Source organism: Pundamilia nyererei, unplaced genomic scaffold (genome assembly GCF_000239375.1).
Source record: "Pundamilia nyererei isolate P.nyererei 1_Seehausen unplaced genomic scaffold, PunNye1.0 scaffold00004, whole genome shotgun sequence".
NCBI lineage: Eukaryota > Metazoa > Chordata > Actinopteri > Cichliformes > Cichlidae > Pundamilia > Pundamilia nyererei.
This window is the reverse complement of record NW_005187405.1, coordinates 7,032,471-7,059,550: the sequence shown is the minus strand read 5'-3', so window position 1 is coordinate 7,059,550 and position 27,080 is coordinate 7,032,471. Positions and strand designations below refer to the sequence as shown.

General features: G+C 40.8%; 1 protein-coding gene across 2 annotated transcripts in view; it reads right to left on the bottom strand.

The window, feature by feature from the left end:
* Positions 1 to 746: 746 nt before the first annotated feature.
* The window catches only part of tns3 (tensin 3), a 31,992-nt gene continuing 5,658 nt past the window's right edge, over positions 747 to 27,080 (bottom strand). The window contains exons 2-27 of one of the 2 annotated variants that reach the window (XM_005721395.1): positions 26,692 to 26,859; positions 26,436 to 26,486; positions 26,146 to 26,268; positions 24,620 to 24,684; positions 23,429 to 23,512; positions 22,484 to 22,596; positions 21,921 to 21,981; positions 21,649 to 21,724; positions 21,429 to 21,558; positions 21,112 to 21,177; positions 19,226 to 19,327; positions 13,580 to 14,779; positions 10,110 to 10,267; positions 9,898 to 10,015; positions 9,379 to 9,462; positions 7,880 to 8,009; positions 7,251 to 7,774; positions 7,068 to 7,154; positions 6,860 to 6,991; positions 4,605 to 4,700; positions 4,080 to 4,157; positions 3,869 to 3,946; positions 3,478 to 3,646; positions 3,335 to 3,403; positions 2,972 to 3,001; positions 747 to 2,853 (exon numbers count right to left, since the gene is read on the bottom strand). In XM_005721395.1, coding sequence (XP_005721452.1) covers positions 2,709 to 2,853; positions 2,972 to 3,001; positions 3,335 to 3,403; positions 3,478 to 3,646; positions 3,869 to 3,946; positions 4,080 to 4,157; positions 4,605 to 4,700; positions 6,860 to 6,991; positions 7,068 to 7,154; positions 7,251 to 7,774; positions 7,880 to 8,009; positions 9,379 to 9,462; positions 9,898 to 10,015; positions 10,110 to 10,267; positions 13,580 to 14,779; positions 19,226 to 19,327; positions 21,112 to 21,177; positions 21,429 to 21,558; positions 21,649 to 21,724; positions 21,921 to 21,981; positions 22,484 to 22,596; positions 23,429 to 23,512; positions 24,620 to 24,684; positions 26,146 to 26,268; positions 26,436 to 26,486; positions 26,692 to 26,841 — 4,119 coding nt within the window. In that variant the 5' untranslated portion in view covers positions 26,842 to 26,859 and the 3' untranslated portion in view covers positions 747 to 2,708. The remainder of the gene's footprint in view (positions 2,854 to 2,971; positions 3,002 to 3,334; positions 3,404 to 3,477; positions 3,647 to 3,868; positions 3,947 to 4,079; positions 4,158 to 4,604; positions 4,701 to 6,859; positions 6,992 to 7,067; positions 7,155 to 7,250; positions 7,775 to 7,879; positions 8,010 to 9,378; positions 9,463 to 9,897; positions 10,016 to 10,109; positions 10,268 to 13,579; positions 14,780 to 19,225; positions 19,328 to 21,111; positions 21,178 to 21,428; positions 21,559 to 21,648; positions 21,725 to 21,920; positions 21,982 to 22,483; positions 22,597 to 23,428; positions 23,513 to 24,619; positions 24,685 to 26,145; positions 26,269 to 26,435; positions 26,487 to 26,691; positions 26,860 to 27,080) is intronic. The other variant, XM_005721396.1, reaches the window with a different exon arrangement.

Genomic DNA, 27,080 nt, shown 5'->3' with positions numbered 1-27,080 from the left:
CTGAGTTGTGCGTTGATGTATGTTCTCCCCAAGCCCATCATGTCCCTCTCCATTTCCTTCCGTGTCCCTTGCTCCCTCTCGTCACTCCATGTCTCTCACTCCTTGTTCTCCACATCCAGTCATGTCAGTATTTTTGTCTCTCGTTTCTGCTTCCGTGTTCCAGTGTCAAGTCTGTGTGTCTTAGTCTGCGTGTTTCCCATTTTATTTTGATAGTATCACGTCCTGTGTGTTTAGTTTTGCTTCCTCCTCTTTCATTATGTTTATTTGCCCCAGCTGTGTTCCCCGTGTGTTTCCTCTTCCCTCGTCACTGTTCAGATATTCATGTTCCATGTTCCAGTATTTAGTTTTCCCAGTGTATTCCGGTTAGTTTTGCTTTAGTGTCCTCCTGTCTTTTCTTTTGTATCACTCAGCCTAAATAAACGGCTCACTCTTGGTTTAAGTTAAGCTTTGGTTTCCACACGTCTGCTTTTGGGTTCACTCGTCAACCATCGCCACACAGTCTGCCACCCCAGAATATGACAACATGTGCTAAGACCTGAAAAGCTGGAATTGTGCTTAGAGTCTTTGGTTTAGCAGCATTCATCTGCAGCCTCCCTGCAGTTATGACAAACTCATAATATTCAAATGTATTCAATATATTTCAAATGTCACAATACCAATACCATTAAATTTACAAAGTTACTCCTAATAATCCTAAACTATTTATTTATGTATTTGTTTACCGGATTGAAGCCAACCAACAGCGGTGTATTCAAATTTCATTTATTTGCTCCTTTGCTGGTAGATATTACCATCCTGGTGTCTCTATACTTACATAAAGCTGCACAGCATAGCTTAGCACAGAGATACAAGGACACAAGACAGAGCTAACCCTTTTCTAATAAAAGGGATTCAATTACCCAATCTACCACCGCTACAGTTCATGCAAAAACCAACAAACAGCCTGATATTTACAGCTCTGGGTACAAGGCTAATACTCCCACTAGTTGCTGAATCTAGTGGATCAAGATTAAATAAATGTTTCATTATGTTTAGTATTTACAAGTCAACAAAAACATGGAAATGCCCATATACAAATAAACCGTTCACATGTAGCATGTTTTACACCGAGGCACAGTATTGAATGAGATAAGGATGAGGTACACATAATAGGTCATGGAAAGTGATAATAAGCGTGCACTTGATGCAAGAATAACACCAGCTGTTAGTGTGGTTGTCGATCCCTCTCTGGATAAAATGGTCACCCAACACAAATCCATTTCTATGGTCATCGTCGTTTATACAATGTGAACAATCAGCTGGAGTACAAACAGATTTTTCCAGGAGCAAATGTGTATCACTGACAGATGACTAGCTTAGTGTGCTAAACACTAAACCTATTTGTGCAAATTCCAACACTGACCTCTTTCTTTCTTCTTTGTTTTCTTTTTAATAACAGCATTTGTTCTTGTAACATAGCAGCCTGTGTGTGGATGTGTGCTTTTACACATTTAGTATAAATATAAAAAAAAGGGGGTGGGGGTATGTGTATACTGCTTTATTTTTGACACTGAAAGATTGCAGTGTTGATCTCAATCTTCAATTTGTTACATATTTGATATGTACAAGGATAATCCCAATGCTATTCAGGGCGTGTGGACAGACACTCTGGCTCACTTATAGAGCACCTGTGCTGGCGTGAAATCACTGATAATTTGATCTCCAAGCAGCCCTAGAATTGGCACAATCGACTCTTTACTCAGAGAACCGAGGTCACAAGGTAACCCTACGTTCTTAGTCTTTTGTACCATCTACAAAAGTACTGATGTGTTTTTAATCGGTTACTGTCAAAGCAGAATATATATAATAAAAGAATATTATGGTTTCATTAAAATATCTTTCTACAATTTCTCTCATTCAAACACTCACAAATGCACGCTCACACTTTCATTAAAATGTTGACAGCTTTAAAAGTGGTCATACTCCAATACATCTTATGGCAAAATTGATTTAACACCTTCAAAAAAGCCACTTACATGCAGCACATTTTACAAAACTACACGTTAAAAAAAAAAGAAGCAAAAACAACATTTACATTGCATAGATAAAATAATCATGCATGTGATGAAGTTAGGCACAAAGTCCAAATCATACACATTTGCAACACTGCTTTTGCATGTTTTTAAATCCACAGAGAAATCCTGCCTGCTTGGTTAGATGAGGTGTTTCTACATCAGATACAACTAAAGAAATCTTAATGAATGCTTGCATGAAGTTTTTTTTTATCCTTTCTTTTTTGGTTAAATATGAGAGAAACATACAACAATGTAGGGTTTTCTTGGTTGGTCCATAAAATGCTATGAATGAGTAAGAAAAGCAGCTTTAGTATGAGGAACTTAAAATATGTTAATAATGATTGTATTACTGTGTAAGACATTACAGTTGTAAACAATGTGAAAATGATAATGATTTTGTTATTTGTTATGTAGCTAATTTACAGTTCATGCACTGAAAGGAACAAAATTTTTAAAAAGTTATTTATACTTTTCGATTAAAGGTGTCACTGAATGTCCTTGTACAGTGATCACTTTACATTTGCACGTTTTTCAGTTCAAATTCAGATCATCACCATCTCGAGTCATTATATTTAGTCCGTTCTTCAGCCTCTCAGTCTTTCATTCGTTGTTCTAGACGTTGCAAACGTCTGTCCAAGTGATCTGCTTTGTCCTCTACTTACTCTTATGTGAACCAATCATCACCTTTGACACAAAGTTGACAATAGCACTTGCTGGCTGCTCGGGGTCATGCTCAGCAAACAGGTGGCATACGTTGCCCGTCGAAGTGCCAGTTTTCCTCGCCACAAAGCCGAAGATTCTGCAGAGGAGGAGCAGTGTAGTTAGTAGCATTACTGTCATCTGCCTCAAACAGGCAGTGCACCTTTAAAAAGAACTGCTTTCATTGTCTCTGTGCAAAAATATAATTATCTACATACCTTGCTGATGGGCAGCCATCTTTTTTCCACCTATTGGAAGTAAAAAAGGGATAATAGTGTCATTTTTGCTACACTGAATCCACCTAAATACTTACATTCAAAAGTGTCAATTAGATTTGCATGAAGTTATTTAAATTAATCTTTTGCCATATTTTGGATTTTCCTAGATACTTTAGAGAATAAAGGCCAGTCAGTGCAACTTGTAGTGTAAAAGGGATTCAAGTGGTCAAAAAAATGAAAACCATATTAAATAAATACCCATCACCCATTCACAACATGCAACTGACATACTTCTCTATAATAACTAGTGAAACACAAATAGCAAGTGGGCATGTGTTTTGACATTAAATCAACAATACTTACTTTCTATCTTGAGGGTCCAGAGCACAGTATATTACTGTATTGACATTGTAATGCCTCCTGAAAAAGAGCCTAAAAGAAGCAAAATTATGGTAAGAAATTGCTATGCTATGCATATATGAAGAATGCAAAAACTGTTTACTCACTTTCTCTGGTTGTCAGTGAGGGTGATTCCCTGAGAAGAAACTTTGAAGTGGACCACAGTGGAGGTTGGTGTAGCGTTAGAGTTCAGGACCATAGTGGTGGCCTTCTGCACTGCCTGGACACCCGTTAGTGACTCCATTTCCACAGAGCCCAGGAACCAAACATTACAGGCTGCAGCAGCAGACAAATTCAAAATTACACTTGGATTTGCAAAGCGCAAATAACGGCAAAGCGAGTGCATTGGGTGACACACGGCATAATAACAGGACAAGGAAAATGGCTCATTTCTACAACAGAACAGCACACAGAGATTGCGTCAGCGTTCGTATTAAGTCAGGCCACCTGTTTGTGACAGTGTCTTTTCATAGCAACTGATATAAGAAACCTGATTACCTGCTCCCTGTTTTAGCAGCTCAGCGGCAGAGTTTGTTACTGATTGCGAGGTGTTCTCAATGACATCTTCAAGAGGATCTGCGAACAAGAAAACAATGAGATTATCCAGCAAAAAAACCCCTCAACAGTTACATCAGCAGATGAAAACACTAAGCTGGCAGACAGTTAAACATAGAGAGGCAGATGTTGGTAGCCACAACTTGAATACTACCTTTGTCAGGTATGATAAGTTTACAGGGCAGGGCCAGAGGAGTGATTGAATGTTGGTAGACCAATGCGGTTAAGCTTCCTGTAAAACAATACCATATTAAATTAGAATTCTAGTTATAAATCTGTTTTGGTTAATGACATGTTTATTTTAAAAAATGCAAGATTTCATGAAAAACTGCAAACTGTCAGAAAAAAAGAAAAAGAAGGAGAAAAAACAACAGAGAAAAACTTCTATCACCACGATAAAATAAAATTCTCATCAGTGGAACACTTAATTTGAATATATATCTTCAATAGTTGCTATATTTGAAGAAAGCGGGGCACAAAAAAATGCCACAGAAATCAGACATAAACCATGAAACACTGTATGGGTAAATTCCAGTCTATCACAGTTTATGATCTATCATTATTTGGCGTTCATGAAATTCTCCTGCCCTCTACTGGTGGTGGTACAATGCAATTTCTGTAGTGTAGCCAAAAATCCAGATGGTGTCACTGATGTTTGCTAACCATGTAAAAGTCTTACCAAAATATGGCTCATTGGGGCAACCCTTCAGCCGCACTCCTTTCTGTGTGCACTCAATCAGAAAGTGGCGCACTAATTCATTGGCCAAATCTCCTCCTGTTAGAAAAAGAAAGAAGAAATACGTAACTAGCTAGAATAGTATACTTTCTTTTCAGCAAACTTTCTTGTATTTGAAAATCTAGAATTGGGGGTGTAAAACTTGGTGCCCCTGGAGCCTGCCCAAGAATCCTGTCTGGCCTATGGCAAGTTTGAAAACTGCAGGGAAGTCATTAATTATCACTTTTTCTTTCTTTCTGAATAAAAAAAAATACTCGTCTGCACTGCTATTCCTCGTTGTTCGCATTACAGAGAAGTAAATTACTAGTTCCAAAATAGTCAAAGATGATGGAAATCTGTTGTGATCTTTCATTAGGAACTCATAGCTAATGAAACATATTGTTAAAACTGCGCTTTTTAAAATTTAAACTTGTTCATCATCATTTTTGTAAAGGGACAGTTCAAGAAATGCAAACATTTTCCAGAAACGTCTTTACACAAAAAGAAAAAAAAGAACATAAACATATGAGTTATAGTAAAAGGTTTTTCCGACCCACTTCACATAAAATTGGGCTCTATGTGGCATGCAAACCAACAAATTAACCTCTGCTCTACACTTACTCTGACTTGCATAACATCTCATAGCAGTTATCTCAGTACCACACATAATTTCCCAGCCTTTAAGTGTTGCGTCAAACACATTAAATTGCTACATTCATTCTCTAGAGAGATTAGGTGGATTATGATTCAACAGAAGCTCTTCTGAAGGGGCTGGATGAGCGTATGTGAGGAATGTCTTGATACAAAAGCTTGGAGAAAAGCCTGCTCCACAAAGTGGGTTGGGTTTCACACTTATAAGCAGTCACAATACCCAAAGCTCAAAGTCTGGAGATGGTTTGTGTCATGATGTCACCACAGGTGCTGTTAGATTGAAGAAGGGTGAAATCAAACAAAAGGGCAGGTGTGAATCGGGGAGAAGGGAACATGAAAGGACTGCAGACAGGGCATAAGGGCATCCTTTGTGCCCCTCAGAATAAGCAGACTTTTTCCTGACACACTGTGTGGGGTTTAGTGTTCTTTCCTTTCCTTTTCCAAATAAGAAAATTGGGTCTGTATTGTAATTCGGTCAGTACTTCCTTACATGTGGAAACAATCCAGAGAATGTTTGACCAGAGTCCTCTAGAGACTGCGTGTTTGTTACCAAAAAAACAAAGAAACAAACAAAGAAAAAAACAAACAAACTTTAGCCTATTTTCTAAATATGCTAAACCAACAAACCAGGAAGTTGATGACCAAACAAAAATCTTGTTTTGACTTCAGTTGTGGGACTGACAGACTTCTCAGAAAGAGAGTTACAGTATGTGGGAAAGTGCACTTGCACAAGAAGACACTGGGATTATAGCAGGCTTACAGACCCAGCACATCTTTTGTTAATGAGTGAAACGTTAGCTGTACATCTAAGAGTATCAGGCAATAGGGGTCCCTTTGGCATCGTGATGATGATGCCCAGGAGAGAGAAACAGAAAGACAGGAGGTCACTCACAAGCAGAGGGAGAGAGGGACTCTTAGGTTCCACTGTGATGGTGCGCACAGTGGGCTGTAACTGAAGATGGCTTTGTCTGTGCTTATGCTATGCACCATTCCCAGGATTGTCCAGACCACTGGACCAATCTCTGATATCTTAACTATCAATGAAATTCTGTAATACTGTGATGTATGTTTATTTCCCAGAGATATTTATGTATGTTGTGTATGTGTTATGTACAATACAAATACAAACTGACCCGAATGATCCACTTAAAGTATATTGCACATTCCAAGGGAGCTTTAGGTTACCTTTGCACGATTATTCAAAGCAGAAGGACCGGTCAACTGGTCGCAGCAGATGACCGCCAGAGATTTCTCCTTGTTTAAAGGGAGTTTTTCCTTTCCACTGTTGCCAAGTGTTTACCTTAAAGTGACTGTTGTTGTTATTTGGCTCTATATAAATAAAACTGAACTGAACAGAACTGTATTTAATAAAATTAAGTGTTGGATTGCTTTGCTTGTTGGGATTTCTGTATTAGAATCGCTTCCACCCACTTCCATTGTCTTACGCAAAGTTATTCACACAGAATTTAACTCAATATTTAACACACAGAGATAAAAAGCCAGCAAATATGTCTTTCCCAAATGTTGAAGTGCTCATGCCGTCTTTTAATCACCCACATGTACCATACCTTTTTTGTTCTGCTGAAGAACTGAGGGAGGGGGTGTAGCCACCTTCATAGCCAGACCGTAGGCCCCCCTGAAGGAGTGGCTGTCCCGCACAATAAAGCAGCCTGGCTCCTTGTCTTTCAAGACTGAAATAGCTGAAGAGAGAGAAACAATGATTGAAGTAGCTCGAGAATTTTCTTAACAAAAAAAGTGTTTACATTTGGCACCTACCTTGATCCCTTGAGATGTCTGGCTTGTACCAGAATTTTGATGTATCCTGCACAAATTTTACAGTAACCTGCTTGTTGGCTAGCACATCTGGAAAATACACAGACAAAGAAAACAACAAAAATCACTCAACGAGCCGTATGACACCCACGAGGCTTTCAGTTTCTTTAGCAGACCCTAGCTTACCTGGCAGAGGTGAGGCTGTGCCTGGTGCCTGAGCTGACAAGTCAGGCAAGATGTTAGGGAAAGGAATACTCAGGGAGCTACCACTGTGGGGACTTGAGAATCCACTAAGGGCTGGAGAGGCTGTTCCCAGCGAATGCTCCCCATCTGACGTCCTCTTCTTTTCAGGCAGAAGTGGAGGCTGCATTTGTGCTAACTGATTCTGCCCATCCATTGAGGGTAAAAGATCCCTGTCCAGGTTTGGACAGTCTGCGCCATAGCCGAGACACGAGTCATCCTGTTCCTCAAAGCTTTGAGCAGGACTATGGTTGAGAGTATAGTTAGCCATATGGCTTCGCTGGTTGCTTCGAGGAGAGCTGTGAGCATTCGGGGCAGGGTGGATGTGGGGGTGGTTAAGGGGAGGAGAGTGGTGGCCATAGTCCAGTGACACGGAGTGTGGCAGAGGTTGTCTTGCAGAGGGGTAGCTACTCAAAGAGGAGTGGTGGCTCAGGACAGGATGCTCTGGCCAGTGCTGGTTCTTGTTTGAACTGGGGAAAAACAGATTAAGGGAGCATTTTATTACTGCTGGTGTTAACACAGGATCTAAAAAAAAAAAAAGGTGCTTGGAGTTTTTGTGTAAGTCAGAGCTCTACCTGTCTGTCTGCTGAAGGCTCCCAACAATAGAGGCAGAGTATGAGGAACTTTGTGTCCTGTGGCAGTTAATGGAGGGGTCTGGCAAACTCTCCACTCCGAAATGGTTGATCTCTGAATATTCCCTGGGTTCTGTGTAAGACGAAATGCAGAATGTTAGAAAGCACATTTCTGCACAGAGTCCGAGTCAAGGTATGCATTTTATAATTTTAAAAGAACATAAACATAAGCAGGGATAAGTATGGAGAGGAAAGCTGCAAAAGAAAAAAGAAAAGAAAAGAAAAAGCAGCTCTGAAAAGTTTAAAAGAAAATTTCTGCAACACGTGAAATAAATCACAGGGAAAAAGGTTGGTGTTCATTCAAGTAACAAATACTTACAATTGTAGTTGAAATGTAACCAGAACTGTTCGTATGGCCTTATACCCACCCAGGTGTTCAGCAAATAAGACTTAACGGTAGCTACAAATTAAACGCCTACACCAACAATTACCTAAAGCTTTATTTCAGTCAGTCTGGGCACACTGACATCCCCAAAAACTCAAACTGTGTCTTTGCAGGCAAGTTTTCTCTGGGTTTATAGAAACAAGAGGTGCAAAGCTGAAAGAGTAACTGGTTTCTTCTTGTCCCCATTTCCACTTGTGTACACAGAGACACTTTCATGGGGAGGAGAAGTTGTTTTTCTTCCTGACCCACAGTAACCATGGAGATGTGGCAGGGCTGAATGCAGCGATTCTTGCCTGAATATCTGAGGTAGTAAGAGGCACAGCAGGGACACAGATCTGCTCCCAGGACCTACAACCTTTAGACATACTGTAGATCTCTATGGAAACAAACGGGTTTGATCTATTTTATCTCTGTATTGGATCAAACACCAGACTTTAGATTGACGTTTAAATCAGTTTCATAGTTTTGAGAGAGCTCTATGACAAAGAGTAAATATAAAAAAGGTAACATTTAAGAATTCTGGAAAGTCCACCAGGCCTGTAGGAACAAAGTGCTATAAATGCACTCTTTCTTAAACTCCATCCATCCGTCTCTAAAAACAATCTCACAGTCTGGATTTTTTTTTCTGCACTGGATAAAGACCAAAGTAAAACATGAAGAAAAAAAAAAGATTTTAATATAAAAAACAACACAGTTATGTCCCAAATAAGGGGTTTTCTGTGCAGGTCGTGACCATGCAGACATTCTTTAAAAACCAACCATGAAGGGCAGACAATGGTTAGGAATCTCCCTGCTTTCGAGACAACTTTTACCATCTGTCTCAAAACGGCTGATGTTGCACAGAAAACAATGCAAGCATTATTATAATATAACGCAGAAAAAATCCAAAATGCCTGTCCTGTCTCTTTTGTAATGAAAACATGCTAAAAAACATACATATATATTATTATTGTTTGCATGGTTGTGTTGTTTTTCTGTCATTTCATTTTAATTTCTCAGAAAATGGACAAAAAAACCCCAAAAACAAGCTCAGTTTGAAGAACTTTCAAGAACCCACCGTGGTCGGTTCTGTAGCCTCCAAAAGATTGCATGCTGGGAGATGGAGTATTCCTGTTGTGAGTCACTTCTGAGAAGATTTTCACTGAAAACCCAAAGCACATGAGCATGGGACAACACACATTATCAACTGCGCTGAGAAATCCGGTGACAGTTACAGAGACAAATAAGCTGTTTCCCCACGCTGGTAGGATCATCGTCCACCGCTGCCTGTATTCACATGGAGCACACGACACAAATCAGTCACATTCTCAATACTGGAAGTAATGGATTGGGTGAGGGGTGCATCTGAGTAAAGCATCCAGCAGGCAGGGAACAGACCATAACTTGAATATTATGTTATTCTCACACTGCACAAGCAGACACAGGTGGAAATCACATGGGTGCCAAACTGCATTTGTATCAGAGGGCTGGTTGGTCGTTATTCCAATTTGTCTATGGTGGTAGGCATCTAGATTATTGCAAACATCTCCCTAAGGCCTTTAGTACATGTATGAAAACTGAACTGCAGTGTACTCACCATAAGGTGTTGGTGGAGAGATGGGGAATGCAGGAGTGGGTGGAGGTATGTCACTATTATCTACATCTGGGCCGTTGGATCTGTAATCCGCACTGTCACTTCGACACAATATGGAATGCTGAAACAAACATTACACACGTATGTATGACGGAACTGAAAGTTAAGAGGGAAAGAGGTCATTTAAATATACTGCACACATGTGCTGTATCTACCTGGGACTGTGGCACACAGGGGGGACATCTCTGCTGGCCTCTGTACTCCTCTGTTTCAGCCCATCTTGAGTTACAGAAGCCTGAATGATCTATGACGTCCCTTCCTTGGCAACTCAGAGTCTGTGTTATGCCCACTCGTCCGTCACTGGATTGGACAGCTGCATACACACAGGTAGACAGCAGCAAGAAGGTCATTAAATGTTAACAGATTTACATGCATCACTGCTTTTAAGGAAGTGAAGTGCCTTAAAGACACCAATGAGAAACAGTGGTGCTTTGACCTTTGGTACCTTTGAGGAAAGTACGCACAGTGCAGACAGGGTTTGTCTAAACTGAATTCCTAAAAAACTTTTTGAAGCAGTATGGTTACACAGAGTAATCACAGTATTTCTAACACTTTTTTTTCTGATTACAATGAATCAAATGGCAAATTTCTTCAATATCAAAGCAGTTTAATGGAACCTCCAGTCTTCACCTCTGTCATGTTGGTAGTTTTTAATTACATCTTACTTAGCCTCCTTAAATCAGACACAGTATAGCACAGGAATAACTATATATTATGATAACACAATTAGTTTGGGAATGTGTTACACCTGAATTTGGGCATGCACAAAAGTGAAAAGGTTTGCCACTTGTGTAATGTTTTGAGTGGACAGCTGAGGAATGCCGGAGGTCTAGCTAGATGGTGTTCATTGTGTATTCGGGGTGAAGGGTGTTCAGTGTTGTGACTGCTCTGAAGAGTGTGGCCACTCAACACCAGGGTGTTAATTTGAGCCCTCCCAGTGAGTTCTGACCTCTCAGGCCTGAAGAATGCTAATGCCTGGCCTCATTAATCACTTTGCCTGATCTACAGATGACACAGACAGAGCTGTATGCATAGATGACATTATTTCTTCTTACTGCAGGTCTATGTAGAGTACTTTGCAAAACTCTTGAGCCACCCCTTATTTCTTTATATTTTTCGTTCTAGGCGGCCAAATTTGTAATATGGTCTTGAATAGTTCTCCAGGCTTTCTGAAGGTCTTTTAAAGTTTTTCTTTGGACATTAGCTGCTTTTCCCCCCTTATGTTCTAGTCCTTGTAGCTGATCATTTTCAGATGATTTTTTTTTTGCTTGTTAAACCACTTTAACAGTGATGGGAATAACGGCGTTACTTTTTTCAGTAACGAGTAATCTAACTAATTCCTATCGTTACAACGCCGTTGCCATTACGAACAAGAAAATGAGGTCGCGTTACTATTTTTCAACAAACAGACGGTTGAAACTGTGTTCAGGTGACCGCACCTTATATCAGTTGCATGGAAGTAGCTGACTACGTAAGTAATCTGGGCGCTACAGCTTTCAGCGGCTGCGCGCGCTCCCGCAGACGACAATCACTTTCTGGCAGATGATCACTTTTTGGCACAACACCTGGAGCTAAGGGGGGCAAAACAATCGCATGAGTGTTGCTGTTTGACTGAGGAAGAATATCTTAGACGTGGTAAGCCAATCACATGACCACTTTAAGATGACAAAGCAACAATGTGATATATACCAGTTTTTAAATTGTGTTGATAGGCCACGTAAAACCAGAGTCATGGTAAACAATATATACGCGGCGTTTTTTCCTCAATAGTTTTGTCACGTTTAACGTCTAAGGACAGCGCTAGCAAGCACTCTCTGCTTATGAACAAACAAAAAACAGCTCGATCGTGTTCGTGGAAAAATGTACCATATCGACCATTATTTCTGCAACCTGTCATGACTTCAAGAGTAAGGATGGGATGGGAAGTATAATACATTATCTACAGTATTGTGGAGGGATACCTAGACAATAACCGATAAGGCAGTTTGTGCCATGTTGGAATTATGTTGATGAATGCCTTTTCATGTTGCTTGTCACTTGACCAGGCTAATAATGAATTTCAGATGATCATTTTTAGTTAACACTATAAGCAAAAAAACACAACTTCTCTCCTTAGCCCTAATATTCTTTTTACGCCTTTTAACTCCGTTAAGGTGTAAAAACAGCTAATGTTATGCTTAAAAGAGTAACGGCATGGAAGCTACAAGCAATAACATGATGAACACAAGCAAAAAAGACGTCTAGCTGCATAGATCCTAGATGCAACTTCGAAAGTGCAAAAAACAAGGCCCAAAGCATGAACTTTAAACAGACATCCTATATATCGTGAAGAACTTTTATAAACAAACACTCTTATGCTTCCCACAGGTTATTTGCAAATTAGAAAAGTTAGCGCCTTTGGCATTTTTATTTATTTATTTATTTTTACTTGGAATGGTGCACCCATGTAGTGGATATGTGCAGACAGGTATGCCTGTTGAATCAAACGGAAAGAAACATCGCCTGCGGGCTGACTTGTTTCTCTTCTGGAAATTCCTCAGGCCTCCCTATTTTGCACCCCCCTCCTACAACCACGCATGCATGCTGTGATTTATCCACGTAGATAGCTTTCTGAATTACCTCTGCATTACTAGTTTTTAGTAAAATTGCACTAAATGAATAAAAATGTTGCATTTTAATAAAAAAAAAATGCTGTATGTTTTTTTTCTGGTTTCTGAATATATTTATCAGAAATGTTAGGCTCTATTAAATTTTACAGATGTAGAAAGAAGCAGAGAGGTACGGAAGGAGATAATGTGAATTCTTTTGCAGCTTTTCAAGAATCTCAGCATGACTCCAGGAATCAGTTCCAACTTGAAGAAAGAGGAAATAACTTTATCGTTGTAGATACTATAGCCATCGTGTTGCATAACCCGTGTTTGCTCAGCAAGTCTAACAACAATCAAAGCAGATGTTTCAGCGTCACAGAATCATGGATAAGAACTCAAAAGAAAAGATGGAAGCGTGATGCTGACTACAACCGGCACGCAATAAAGATGATTAATGTTAAATGAAGGAATGAAGTGCACATTTCAAATGTGGTGCTTTGAACATCTATACACAACAACGAGCTTTCGGTGCACGATAGTCACTGATTGTGGACATATCTGTGTGCACACGATGAAATCTCTATTAACAAACACTGAGACGGTAAGGTTCAGAAGAGAGGACGACAGCTGCTCTGTCTGTCTTCATGTACCACATTGATCCCGCCCTCAGATAGCTAAACACACAGCTAAAAACAAGTCAGGACAGCGCTCTTTCCTCTGAAAATATCTGAAAACATCTGAAAACCTGGCAACAACCCTGCTATTTCTGCCCCTAAAACACGCCAGGTGGGAAGGGGAGAGAAGGTGTGCTTTGTTATGTTCGCTCTTGAGTGAAGTGGAAGAAAAGCGGATGGTGCTGGAGAAAAACAACTTGGGATGAAATAGGTCTTGCTGCTTATATTTTTTTTTCCTGTGTTTATTTGCTGTATCAAGGCAAACAACTTCCTGTCTGAGATTAGTCACACGTTTTTTTCCAGGACAACACCACATCAACACCATCACCACCACCACCACCACACCCAGACTGACTATCTTACCTGTCTGCTGTGTGCTTTTCAGGTCTGCTGAGTTATTATCGCTGAATCTGAGGTTGATGCCGTTTGAACATTTGCCGACCGAGCCGTTAACCGGTGTTCCACCTTTTCTCTTAATGGAGCTGCCGTGGCTCGGCACAAACGTGGGATCCAGGTCCATGATCAGCTGATTGAGCTGGTCGATGGAGTTGTCGATGTCCTTCGTGAGAGATTTGAACTCCTCATCTCGTTTGTTGTTATTGTTGTTGTTTATCGACGTTTGTTCTTTGTGGGGTGCTGCGTTTCTAATAAGATCTGCTGCGGAGTCCCTGGTAAGGCCCTGTGGTTCAGTGGGCAGGCCTGCTTTAGGTAGACTACCACCCTGTTTGTTCCGGTGGAATCGATCTGCATCGTTTCCATCCTCTGGCATATAGGTAAAGTGTTGCGCGGCAACCATTTGCTGCTGCCGAACCCAGGACTGTGTGGAATAGCTTCCCTGTCTGTAGACATGCTGCTGGGGTACAGGGGCATTGCTGGGATTAGAGGAGGCTATAGAGTTGCTCCTGTAGCTCAGACAGCCCCTTCTAGCCTCAGCATAGGATCTCTCATAGTCCTCGATAGGATGAGGTGCGATATGGTGGATGTGGTGCTGGCTTTGGCTTTGCTGCTCCTCTCCTCCGGGACTCCCAAAGCCATCTGACAGCAGGGAGTTCTGGCTGCTCTTGTGGCACGATGACGACAAGGTTCCTAAGCTGTCCACACTGTGCAGATCGTGACCTGTAATGACTTCATCATCAAGAATGTCTGTTTCCCTCTCTCGGGGTTGTGGGTCTCCATTGATGTGCACCTGTGCTGGTACTACCTGCTGGACGCCCACTCTAGCGCCTTCGTCAGTCATCTCCTCCAGTGCTGGATCCTCAAGGCCAAAACCACTCAGGAGGCGCTTTAGCTGGACCTTTTCCTGCTGACTTGGTCCCTGGTTAGCTTTGACGGAGGTGGTGGTGGTGGTGGTGGTGGTAGCACTGGCGACAGGCGTGGGTTTGTCCGCCCACAGGGAAGTGCTAGATAAGCCTGAGTCACTACTGACAGAGAGAGCGTGGTCACTGTGGTCAGGGCTAGAGGTTGCGGAGGTTGTGCGCGGCCCTTGGGCCAGCGCGACGTCTCCTCTGGTGGGGCTCCTCTTGTTTGCCGTCCTGTCCTGTGTTAGGCCTTGAGATCGTGGTGCTGCAAAACAGAAGAGATGCGGCGCTTCATACAGTCAGCTGGTATGGGCACACACAGAGACGCACAAACAGCAGAGACGCACAAACGGGACAAGAAACCACAGACAAGAGAAGACTCTGTTAACGAGAAGACTCGCTACAGACGCCAAACACTCACGCCTCACATGACCATGACAACAGAGACTACAACACAGAGTACGAGAAGAGAGAGATGTGACTTATAATACTGAACTGAGACAAGCCATTAAATTAGATGTGTTGGGAAAAAAGTGTAATGTTATGTAGACTCAACCACATATTTTTTCTGTAATCTAAACTTACTTCAACTAAAGATATTCCACTCATCCATTCCCAATAGGCCAACTGTTAGAGTGCTTGTTTAGTAGTAGCAGTAGTAGAGTAGCGTGTATAACAGGCAAAAGGTGTTCTTCATTATATAGATTATATATGAGATGTGAAGTCTTCTATCTGCTGCTGCAACAGTCGGACAGCTGTGGATCTTCTCTGACCCCTGCATTCCTCACCCAGCTGTGATGAAGCCACCCAACTCCCTCGCTCTTGCCCCTTGACCCTCAGCATATGTCCAAACAAGCTCCTTAATCCTCAGAAGTAACAGATAAATCTCAAGAGGTCAGTCATTTTGAAAGGCCGAGCTAAATCACGGCATGCACGACAATAGAAAAGTCTGGTTTCAGCCATGCTAGACATCTTGCAAAATGAGGTCTGGAGTTGAATTCCAAGGGTGAGGGAACAATGTTGCCAAGTAAGCAGAACTGCCGTCTCACTGTCACTCTCCCTCCGCTACAACAAAAGAGAGCAGGGAACATGACTCCTACAATTCTTCCTTAGCCTACTGCTTTAAAGTACTTGCTTTTCAGTCAATCCACAACCAGAGGATTTGAATGCCAGACATGCATGATAAAAGCCCCCCTCCCTCTCTCTGCATGATTTGTCCCTCCCGTCACACAAAATGCACTTTTTAACACTGCTTTCAGGCATGTGCTGCTGGGATTTTTCCCCCCCAGTCTTAGTGGAAATTCCTTCTACTAAGGTTTAAGCGGGTTTGAATCTGAATACTAGCCATCTTTCTTCATCAATCCCTCTCATCATCACCCCCCCCACACACACCTTGCCTCCTCCTTCATGGCCACCCATTTGGCTGCAGAATAAAATCTCTTACCTTCACGGTCCCTGCCAGGTAAGCAAACAAGACAATCCTAGCCTCCGGTGAAATAAAACTTGAAGAGCTGAACAGGCGATGAATGCACAGAGGAGCAGACATTGTTTTTAACACGCAGGTAATCGTAAGGAGCAAATTCAGAGACTTCGAATAAGTTGGCCCTGCTTTCTTTCACTGCCAGGAAGGTGTTTGCACTCTATACAAGGGAAGAGGGAGGGCTGGGGTGGTGGCGAGGGGAGACCTTGAGTTTTCCAAATAAGGGCAGAGGAATGTAAACAAGTGAGGCGGGACTAAGGAGCTGAGGCGGGCTGGAGGAAACCAGCCCGCCTCAACCTCTTGCCTTGCGTTAGGGGACTACCCCATAGGGGAGAGAAGAGGGGGAAGAAGAAAAAACAAAATCAGGGAATGAAAGAAAAGAGAGAGGGCAGGCCAGAGAAGATCAAAGAATGAAAACAACATTCTTGTACTTCAAGAAATTTTCGCTCCTCAAAAAGACACTTTTCAATTAAAGCAGTCATTAGCGTCTGCAGGGACCTCGGGGCAAATTTCACGAAAAGTGGCAGCCAAGTTTGTTTTTCTTTTGCTCTTGTGTGTCGTGAAATTACACGCCCGATGCCCTCATGCACAATGCAGGCAAGAAACAGATGTGCCTCAAACCCAATTACGGGGTTCACGCATTGTTTTCAAAACAGTTTTACCAATCTTGACATTAAGAAAGCCATAGATGGTTCACCAAACGTGTTTTTAGGTAGCAAACCTAAGAAAATCAGTCAAACCATTTACATCAAGCATTCATCATTTTGGCTGTTGTGGTATGGTCAGTCTCTGAATAATCTACCAATTACAGTGCACGAAAGCAGCGAAACCAGGACTGCTCCTCCAGCTGCTTTTGTATCACAGGAGGAGGTCTGGTTGTGTATGCCTATGCAATTACCCAACCCTTTCCATTCCTTCTCAGTTACTACCATCCTGCACCCCACGAATGCCAAAAATGCGAGTCAAACACATAATGATGATGAGCATCCTCATTTGCTTCCACCCAGCCTTCTGCATGTGCCTACGATCTGTATACTGCCGCACACAGGGAATCACTTTAAATTCCACTGTACAAAGAGATGAACAAATAATGACTATTATTGAACAATACTCAACCCTAGCAGTATCTCACCATGAGGAAAGTTTTATTTTCTTAGTTTTGGAGTTGACATGGTCAACACAGTAATCAGAAACAGAAGAGAGATGGTCTTTCAGTGCCTTAAGTCAAAGGTTTCATTTTATAGGTGTATATCTGATGCTAGTCTTTCCTAAAATTCAATATACTTAGTTAAATTGAGATTCTCCACGCTTCATAAAACCAATGCACAAGTGTTGAAAATTAAAGTTCATGCGATTCTTCCAAATATGAGTCAATCTCCCATCATGTTAAGATGCTCAACTTTACAGAGGAAAGAAACACTAGACACTCAACTAATATGTCACTGAACTTGACCTTTTAAACAGTTTTATAGGATTTGTGCATTTTGTAGCTTATTTTTAAAATAAAGTGAATGTAATTTGGCAAATAACACAGCTTGCTCCATAGTTAATTTGACACTTCACCCTCAAGTCCAAATCATCACTTCAGAAGAAGACAAAAACAAAATGTAACCGTCTATGATTTAAAAAGAAATTTAAAAAAAAAGACATCTATCCATTTTTTTAGTTAATTTGTCAGAGGATTTCAAGTATCAAAGTATCATTCAAAACCTTTCCAAAACCATTTAATCAACTTTTACAGGATCTGCTTTCATTTAATGTGGACTAACATTTTTGAACTATTTGTATTCTATGTTATAATTAGGACATTATATATTGGTTGCTGTGACCATATTATACAGAAGTGCATTTAATTAGGGAAAAAGTCCAATGAAAAATGCTGGATTATTTACAGCAAAGAGGAGACATTTCCATGGATATCCGCCTTTCTATTTAAATTTAAAAAAACAAAAAAAAACAAAAAACCCCAACACTGCCACCACATACATTTAAAAAATAAATAAATAGTCAACAACCTTTCTTGAATTAACAATTTTGTTAGCCATCAATTCACACAAGGAGATAAACACACACTGACGATTGAAGAAAAGCCACTGAAGTAAATGAGGTTTTCTTTTCAAAATATTAGCACTAAAGTGGCAAACGTTTCCTAGACTTCCTCCTCCTGAAGAAGCTCCGAGTGACAGCCTCACAGAGGTAAACTAGTCCTGCCAGAAGACGGGGTGGTAAGTGGATGTAGAATTCCAACAAAGCTCCTAGTCTTGCTTCTCAAATGTAGCGTTTACATGAGAAAAATAAGGCTGTAAATATCCCACATGAATGCTCGGGAATCGAGGCAATAGAAAAAAATGCTTCTTTGTTGTTGTCATTGCTTTGCTTTGATGAATTCTTAAATTTGAGTGGTTGTGTTTTTATTGCATTCCCACAAGTGAGCATGAAGAAATCTATCGGAGTTTTTCAAATGAAAGCAAAAAAAAAAAAAAAGGCATGCTGAACTTAGCTTATAAAAACACTCAATGAATTCTGGAACAGGGTGGATCTGTGTTTTAATGCCACTACCACGTTGCTCTATTCTGGGAGGTTGTTGTGAATTCTGTGGTCGAGTGGAGAGCAACAACCACAGCTAGGACGGGACGCCCTGACAGGGTGGCTCTGTGTGTGTGTGTGTGTGTGTGAGAATGTATATATACCCGCACATATATATATATATATGTGCGTGTGTATGTGTGTGGGCGGTAGTGAGAGTGTGTATGTGTGAGTGGGTTAAAGCATGCCTTTCATTTCATGAAACAACAAAACAGAAATCTCCTGAGAACTGACTGCTCTTCCTTTGAACCCAGCATTTCCTGCGTACAACAACAATCCTCCCTCTCCCTCACACAGACACACTCCATGCCATCTCCATCACCCTGAAGTCTAAAAGGTAAGTTTAGCTTCGAAAGTGTCATAACTTGGATTGAAGTCCCACTCCTATAGAAACACCCATAACATGTAGTGGTGACTGCGTCGATGTTATTGCGATCACGCTGTAGCCACTCACTAACATGCACAACAGGCCCTGTCAAGGGGGGTTAATAACCAAGAGAGGGAAAAAAAAAAAGGGTGCATGTGTTCATGTAAATGTAAAAGAGAAAGAATGCACTGCAAGCTGGGAAAATGATAAGGAAATAAAGTTGGATGAATACTAGTCTTGTGAGTCATGTAAAGACCACTGAGGCATCACAACAGTACCTTCGCCATCACAGATGTTCTGGTACGAGTCCCAGCGAGTTAGAGGATCTGCTGTGTTGTAGTCCACAATAACATCTCCTCCATTTTTCCACTTGTCAGCACCTGGAATAAAAAAAACCCCAAAAAACAAACACACACATTACTGTCCAGTTTGCATGCTATGTTAAGCTGGCTGTAGTGTCATATATATCGTAAAGTGACTGGAAAGTAGCACTGACCCTTCTCATTAATCTGATAGCAGGAAAGCCATGTCATTTCTGAACATTTTTATTTTTAAATTTTAAAGAAACTCCATCTATCCATTCACTTCCGCTTATCCTTTTCAGGGTCGCGGGGGGGGGCTGGAGCCTATCCCAGCTGTCGGGGTACACCCTGGACAGGTCGCCAGTCTGTCGCAGGGCCAACACACAGAGACAGACAACCATTCGCACTCACTTTCACACCTAGTGGTAATTTGGATTATCCAATTAACCTATCCCCACAAGCTGCATGTCTTTGGATGGTGGGAGGAAGCCGGAGTACCCGGAGGGAACCCACGCAAACACGGGGAGAACATGCAAACTCCACACAGAAATACCCCGGCCTGATGGTGGAATTGAACTCAGGACCTTCTTGCTGTGCGGCAACAGTGCTAACCACCGTGCTGCCTTTTAAAGAAACTATTTTATTTAATTTGTGGGCTGACTACAAACTAAGATAAAATAAAATTAAGGTTTTTATTTAAGACCCCAAATCATCAGCAAAAATATTATTGGTAGCTCTTTCTATTACAGCTTGGTAACCTTGGTAGCATATGTAACTTCAAACAAGCTGAATGCTATTACAAATGAAAACGCAAATTCATATTCAGAGAAACTGTTTTATTATTAAAAGGCAGCCAAGCTGAGCTGTCATATGGTCAGGATGTTAAAGGGTGCTCATTTTCTTCTTGCATTTACTCAACTCTTGTCAGAACCATGGCCTGTATTCTATTAGTGTAGCAACAAATAATCTGTATAGCATAAACCCACGCTTGAGTCATTATTATTTACTTACATCTAGCAAATACTGACATATTTTTGGAGTCCTAGGTTTACATGCAGGAAACATTACTAAAAATGTGAAGTTTTGTATTTTACACTCATGATTGCTGGTTATTACACATAAACTACTGCTCATTGTCCACGTCATTAGCCACAGCGGCAAAAACAATATTTAAACTGCTACCTTAGAGGAGAAACAAAGCACAATCAACTAATATTAGTATTCAGTATATAAAAATTCACATGCTCAGATGTTACTATGTTATTCCTAGAAGGTGATTATATTGTTATTATATAACTTATAGCCCTATTTTATTACTAAGTAGTGCTGTCAACCAATGCAGTTTGTTTCCACACTTCTTTCCTAAATATGTAAATATCAGTTTAATATTACTCAAGTATAACCACTGTTGACAGAACATATTACCTAGTTATTACTAGGTATACTTGTATTTAAGTGTTAATAACTTGTTATTTCCATATTATTACCTTCTTATTACCCCTCAGGAACCACATTATTACCAAGCTGTAATAGAAAGTGCCACCACAATATGGCTGATGACCAAAAGACTTAATCAAAAACAGAGCAGACAATAGAAATATATACATTTCATTGTATACCAGACCTGCACAGAGGCCCCACATAGTTTGTGGGGCCTCTGTTGCAGCTCATGCTGTGCTTCTTTGCCTCTCTGTCAGCACACACTTCACACTACATTTCCCTTCTCATCAGGGGGCAGAGGGAGAAGACCAGAGGACAGGACAGCACGTAAAAAAGTAGAAGAGAACATTGTATCTGGTTTTCAAATTTTCCTACTACTCCCTATAGTAATTTTAAATAAAGATAAAGAGTTAGAAGTCTACCTGGGATCTTCTCTGGTCCCTCGGAGAAAACCAGCTCCACTTTACCATAATCTGGAAATCTGGGATCTGAATTGACAGCACAAAGGAGAGAAGTGCATAAATGAGAGCTAGAACCAGTAAGATGAAAGTTGCTGTTAGTTTGCAGCTCTCTCGGTAATTGTAACATGTTTGGGGAAACCAAATTATTGGTCTAAAAGCAGCATGTCTAAATTAAGTTCAAGCTGAACCTCGCAGATGCTGTGCAGAGTTGAGGAGTTGCTGTTTACTATCAGTGGGGTGATGAGATCTGTTCATGGGATTTTTTTTTCTAGGTCTACCTTTGTTGGCAGTCTCCATGTCCTCTTTTTCAAACATCAGGTTGTAACCCTGTACTGCTCCCGTGTGAAACTGCACCCGGAAAATAACCTCACGCTCTGAAGTCACCTCACTTTTATGATAGCATTTAATCTACGAGAGACAAAACAAACAAATGTCACGATGAATACAAAAGCACAGATTTCGCAACTTCTGAAAACGCAGTTTGTTTTTTTTCCCTACCATGATGTCCCCTTTTAGGAGCTGCGCAGGCTCCAGCATGATGCATACACGGTCTCTGTGGCCTGGACCAATGTGACTTAAACAAAAACAACAGAGAAGTCTGTCGCATGGAGCCAGAGTGTGGAAGCAATTACAGATATTTACAGAAAGCAGTAACTAATTCAAATTAACATTAAACTAACTAAAACAGAAAACTGCTTTAAAGCCTTCCAACATACTTTGAAGTAAACTATAATGTTCAAATTACAGTACCACATGTGTAAGCTACTTACTAGACTCCAGATGAATACACTGCTTGCATTCCCTGGTAGACCTTTATGTAAGGACAGCACACTATATATAAAAAAAAGGACAAAGTGTTTTCAAAATGTTAGTCACAGGTTCCTTCTTATCAAGACCTCGAGAAACCAGTTAGCTAAAATATTCAGGAGATGCTTCCTGGCTTGTTTTGCTCACAGCTGAAGTGTGATAAGCTGCTGCTGTGAGAAAGGGATTTGAGCTCCACGATGTGATGAAAACCTTTTTGTTGTTTCAGTAAAATTAGTGAAAACAGCAATTTACGTGTACACACGAAAATGCGCATGTGTGTGTTCCCATGGTTTCACTTGGAACTGGGAAGTTCATTTCTTCAGTTCTGTTTATGTAAACAACCTCTATCTGTTTGAGCATGCTTGTGAGAGTTGGAAAAAGAGAGACACGGTTCCAATCAGACTCCACTTTTGTTTACCCCTCGAACTCTGATGTGGCTGTCTCCGAATTCCTTTCTTTGTGCCATGCTAGAAGTGATGGTATTTTCTTTGAAACTATATACAGTGATAAACAATATGTGTTTAACCTCTTGCGGAGTTGAAATCTGGAATCCCGTGAAGGATGACGCAGTGCATGAACAAGGGGGAGGCATTGATCTTCATGGATCCGCTTAGCAGGCTGTTGAGGATCCAAACGTACCTGAGAGGAAAGCGGAGGTGGATATCAACATTACACAAGACTTTGTATTGCTTCAGTGATTTAGTATTACATATTCAATGCGAAGGGGGACTGAAAAGTGAGATATAAAAAGAACAATGTCATTGTTCATTGAAGCCAAGATATCCTGTCGTTTAGCCACTACAGTCAGCCTCCAAATGTTGTCTCATTCAACACCCATAATGCAACTTGATAATATCTTTTCATTACATTGACCTTGCCTAGTAAATACCCCTGATTCTATTACAGACCCTTCTGTAAAAAAAAGATGTATTTTTCACAGGTAAAGTGATATCGCTAAGATATTTTTTCCAAACCTGACAGCACTTCAGCATTTTGGAAAAACAGGCTTATTTGCTTTTTTTGCAAGGTGAGAATGGCACATCAGCTTTGCTTATGCTAAATATGTGGGGGGGGAAAAGAAAACGGCCAACACGACTCTGTTGAAATAAATCAGAATCTGCTGTCTAGCATCTCTAGAAAACAGTAACTGTCATCATTACTGTTTATCACTGATAAGCAAAGAGACTAGACAGAAATGATAAACCAGTTTTGCCCAAGAGCCATGAGTGCGAGCGAGATATGTAGGTTTACGATTACATCAGGTTACCATGGGATCCTATTAAAATGATAAACAATGACTAGCTGTCAGCTCAAAAAGTAAACAAACAGCATGGGGACTGAATGAATTGTATGGTATCAGCTGGGTCTGGGATCTGATTGTTTGGATGGAGAGGTGGGTCAATGAGGAGCCAAACACACTGCTGGAGCTCTATTACCAAACAGAAGGGCGTGCTTATGTTTTGGGTCTTACCGCTTCTGTGAAGGTGTCATCAGAGCTGAGACCTTATCATCGTAGTATTTCCTCATGGCGAAGCGGTCCAACGCCTGGTCAGCACTTTGACAGAAAGAGAGAGACGCGTAAAACGCTTTAGGTAATTATGACTCAAGAGAAAGATTATACTCTCCTCTATAATTGAATAGTGTGGACTGTAACATCCAATTAAGGCAATGCATACATACACAGAGACACACACACACACACACACACACACACACATGCATAGACAAGAGGGAAAGTAACCAGAGAAACAGAGGATTCCAACAGAGAGGAAGGGAATGCCAGCTTTAAGTAAACACAGAGGGGGAGAGGAGGACACAGAGAGGCCAGAGTGTGTGCGCAGCTTGGCTATTCAGACAGACCTAAAACCAACAGGCTCTGGAACCCTTTCACCAAAGCTCTGTTACTGTCATCGGCCATCTCGCTCATCTCCTCCCCCCCCACCCCGGAATCTATTCCTTTGTAAATCTGTCCCATTGTGTTTTCCTGTCTCTTTCTCTACCTCTCTTTTGCCCCCTGTCTTTCACATTCACCTTACTGCAATGGTATTCCTCAGTGGGAAGTGGGAAAGAAAAGTGCTAAGAAATGCACAAACTGTCTGAATTAAGAGCCAATATATGGCCATGCCACACTGTCTGCTGTGTGCAGAAAGAATCTACGCAATGCCATATCAGCAGGTCGTGTCAATATCAGCCCTTACTTAAACCTTCGGCACTTCCGAATTTGCTTGCTTGGTCAGAAAATTATAATCCGTTTTCTTCATGATAAAAAAAAATACATTGAAACTGACACTGTGGCTAGAAGGCATTTAAGTAACTAACATGTTTCTAAGTTGATTCACGCAATTCAATACGGGGTGATTCATTGCTTAAATTGTGTGGCTTTTCTTTGAATCGGAGAGAAGTGACTTTTCTTTTGACTCACTTTCTGATTCACCTTAACCCGAAATTAAAGGAGGTGAATAAACCCCGGTGGTTGGTTTGACATTGCTTATCGTCTACAAAAACACAACATATCGAGTCTTCGTGAACTGCTGTGGTTTGTTGTTCATACTGCTTCACCACCAGAAGTGAGCGGTCGCACATAGCATGATGAGCCATGACTTCAGAGCAAAAAGAAAAAACATCATTTATAGTAACAAAACATGAGAAGTGTGTTGGTTACCTGGCTGACACGTCAGTGAAATGCACAAACGATGAGATGACAACGCCAATTCGACCCTTGCCACCCTAAAAAACCCCACACAAAACAACAACAAAAAAAAAAAACAGGAGATGATTCACTACACACGCAGCAGTCTTACTAAAAATGAAACCAAAGCCAAAAGGCCCCCCACAGTCTTCATAAACACAAGTTCCAGCCAAACGAACAGTATTGTCCAAAAGTCATGAGTCACCTCTCATTTCTTTTATATTTTGCTTCCACTGAGCCAGACTTTTTTTTGTAAAGATTAAATGTTATTTTTAAGATAAAATGTTTTAAGGTAGTCTTGAGCAACATTTCTCCAGGCTTTCTGGAGGTCTTTCAAGCTTTCCTTTGGCTATTTGCTGCTTATTCATTTTCAGTCCAGTCATCCAGTCTGTGTACTTAGCTATTTTCAGATGAATGTTTTTTTGTTTGTTTGCCAACCCATTTAACACTGACCTAAGAATCATTCAAGTGTAAAAATGTACCAACTTAAGGGGTGAACCAGTGTAGTGTCTACACATATCAGACAACTTAGCAAAGATCTTTATCTTTAGATACTTTATTATTAGCAAACTGCCAGGGATAACACAGTTATATATACAATAATAGTGTTTACACATATATAGGTGGCCAAACTGCTGTGGAGTGAGTGTTTACAGCAATCTATGAGGCACGGCGGAGGTATTTTCAGGGTATGAGGCTCTATTTCAGCCAATAGTGTTGGGGATCTTACCAAAATTGATGAAATTATGACTGCAGAAAAATACCATCAGATTTTGATTCATCAGATTTTGATCAATTATCTAATACCATCTGGAAAGCATCTGATTATGCTTTACCGCACTGTAAATGCAGTAAAAGCATACCTGGATAGAAAAATACAACATGGAACACTATCAGTCATGGAGTCACTTCCCCAGAACCCCGACCTCGATATTACTGAAACAGTTTGGGATCATCTTGATTAAGAACATCCAAAAATGAACTTTGAATGTCCTTCAAGATGCCTGTAGAACTATTCCCGAGGACCAGTAATAGAAATTAGAAGAAATCTTCCCCAATCGAATTCTGGCTGTGTCAAAGAATAAAGGTGGTCGTAGCAACTTGCTGACATTCAAGTTTGTAAGAACTGCACAAACTCTGTTTTTTGTTTATTTGTTTGTCTATATATTGTATTTCCAAGCATTTTTGCACATATTCCAATAAATCACTGTTTCCCATTTTCCTAGCAAAACATTAAAATGAACAGGTGCCTTGAGACTTTTGCACCACACTGCAGAACCACATTGTTTATTTCACATAACTGTTTTCTGCTTATTGTGTGTTTTTCCTTTCTCGTTTCACTGGTTTGCACTTACCCAGATTCAGCAAACATGTAAAACCACATTCTCATGACAGACAGTTCAGTAGATGTTAACCAAATCTGATCGAATCACACTTAGTCTTAAACTGTTCTATGTTTTACAATATTATATTTGTATAAAGGTTCTGTAGGTGCTCACCCTGCAGTGTATAACAGCCACATGTAGCGGATCAGCATTGAGCCAGCTCTCCATGGCCTTACAAATAGTGCAGATCTTATCCAAAGGTGGAGCATGCAGGTCAGGCCAACCTGTATCCAGGGTCTAAAAACAACACCATTAGACACACACATACACACTCATCATCCTCTGTCCCTATGCTTTACAAATCAATAATATCTTGCTCACATTAGCTCACTAGCCTGAGTTAATCAAGTAGACTGACAGAGGTGTACAGTTGCGCTATTTGAAGTAAATGCCAGATGCCTTACCTTTGGGTTCATTCTAGAGAGATCTTGTCTTTTCTCTGACAGGTTTATGATCTAAAGAAAACATAACACAACAAAGCACAAGTCTTAAAATGTTGTCTCTAAGATTTCTGCATTCTTCCTTAACAAGAGTTCTTACAAATGCATGAAATCACTCTGGGATCAAGTCAACATTACATCAAAGCCCACCACCTTTCAACACTTTCAACACAGTTACAGCACTTTTCCAGGGGAAAGCAGCAAATGGACCGGCACTGACCAGGTAATTGTCTGCATGCTTGGACTTGAGCATACGCGTGACATCCTTCAGGTTGTGTGAGTAGATCTCCTCGGAGCACCCCCGGGGGAAGGACACAGCTATGATACGCTCTGTGATATACGTAAGGTCGAGTTCATATCCCTCCTCCATTATGAATCTTTGGCGTTCCTGTTAAAAAATATCCAAGCAGAGACACAGGAGGAAAAAGCCCTTCAGTCTCACAGCACTGCAGGTGACTCAGGTCAATATTTGACGCTCAAAGTCCTCAGCTTGTGTCATTGTGTACATGTTCTCATAGATAACTTTAGGGAGTGACTTCAATGCCAGATTGTATGACACAGCATACTGTGTTTACACAGCAACGGTCAGCAGTGTGTGCCACAGATACT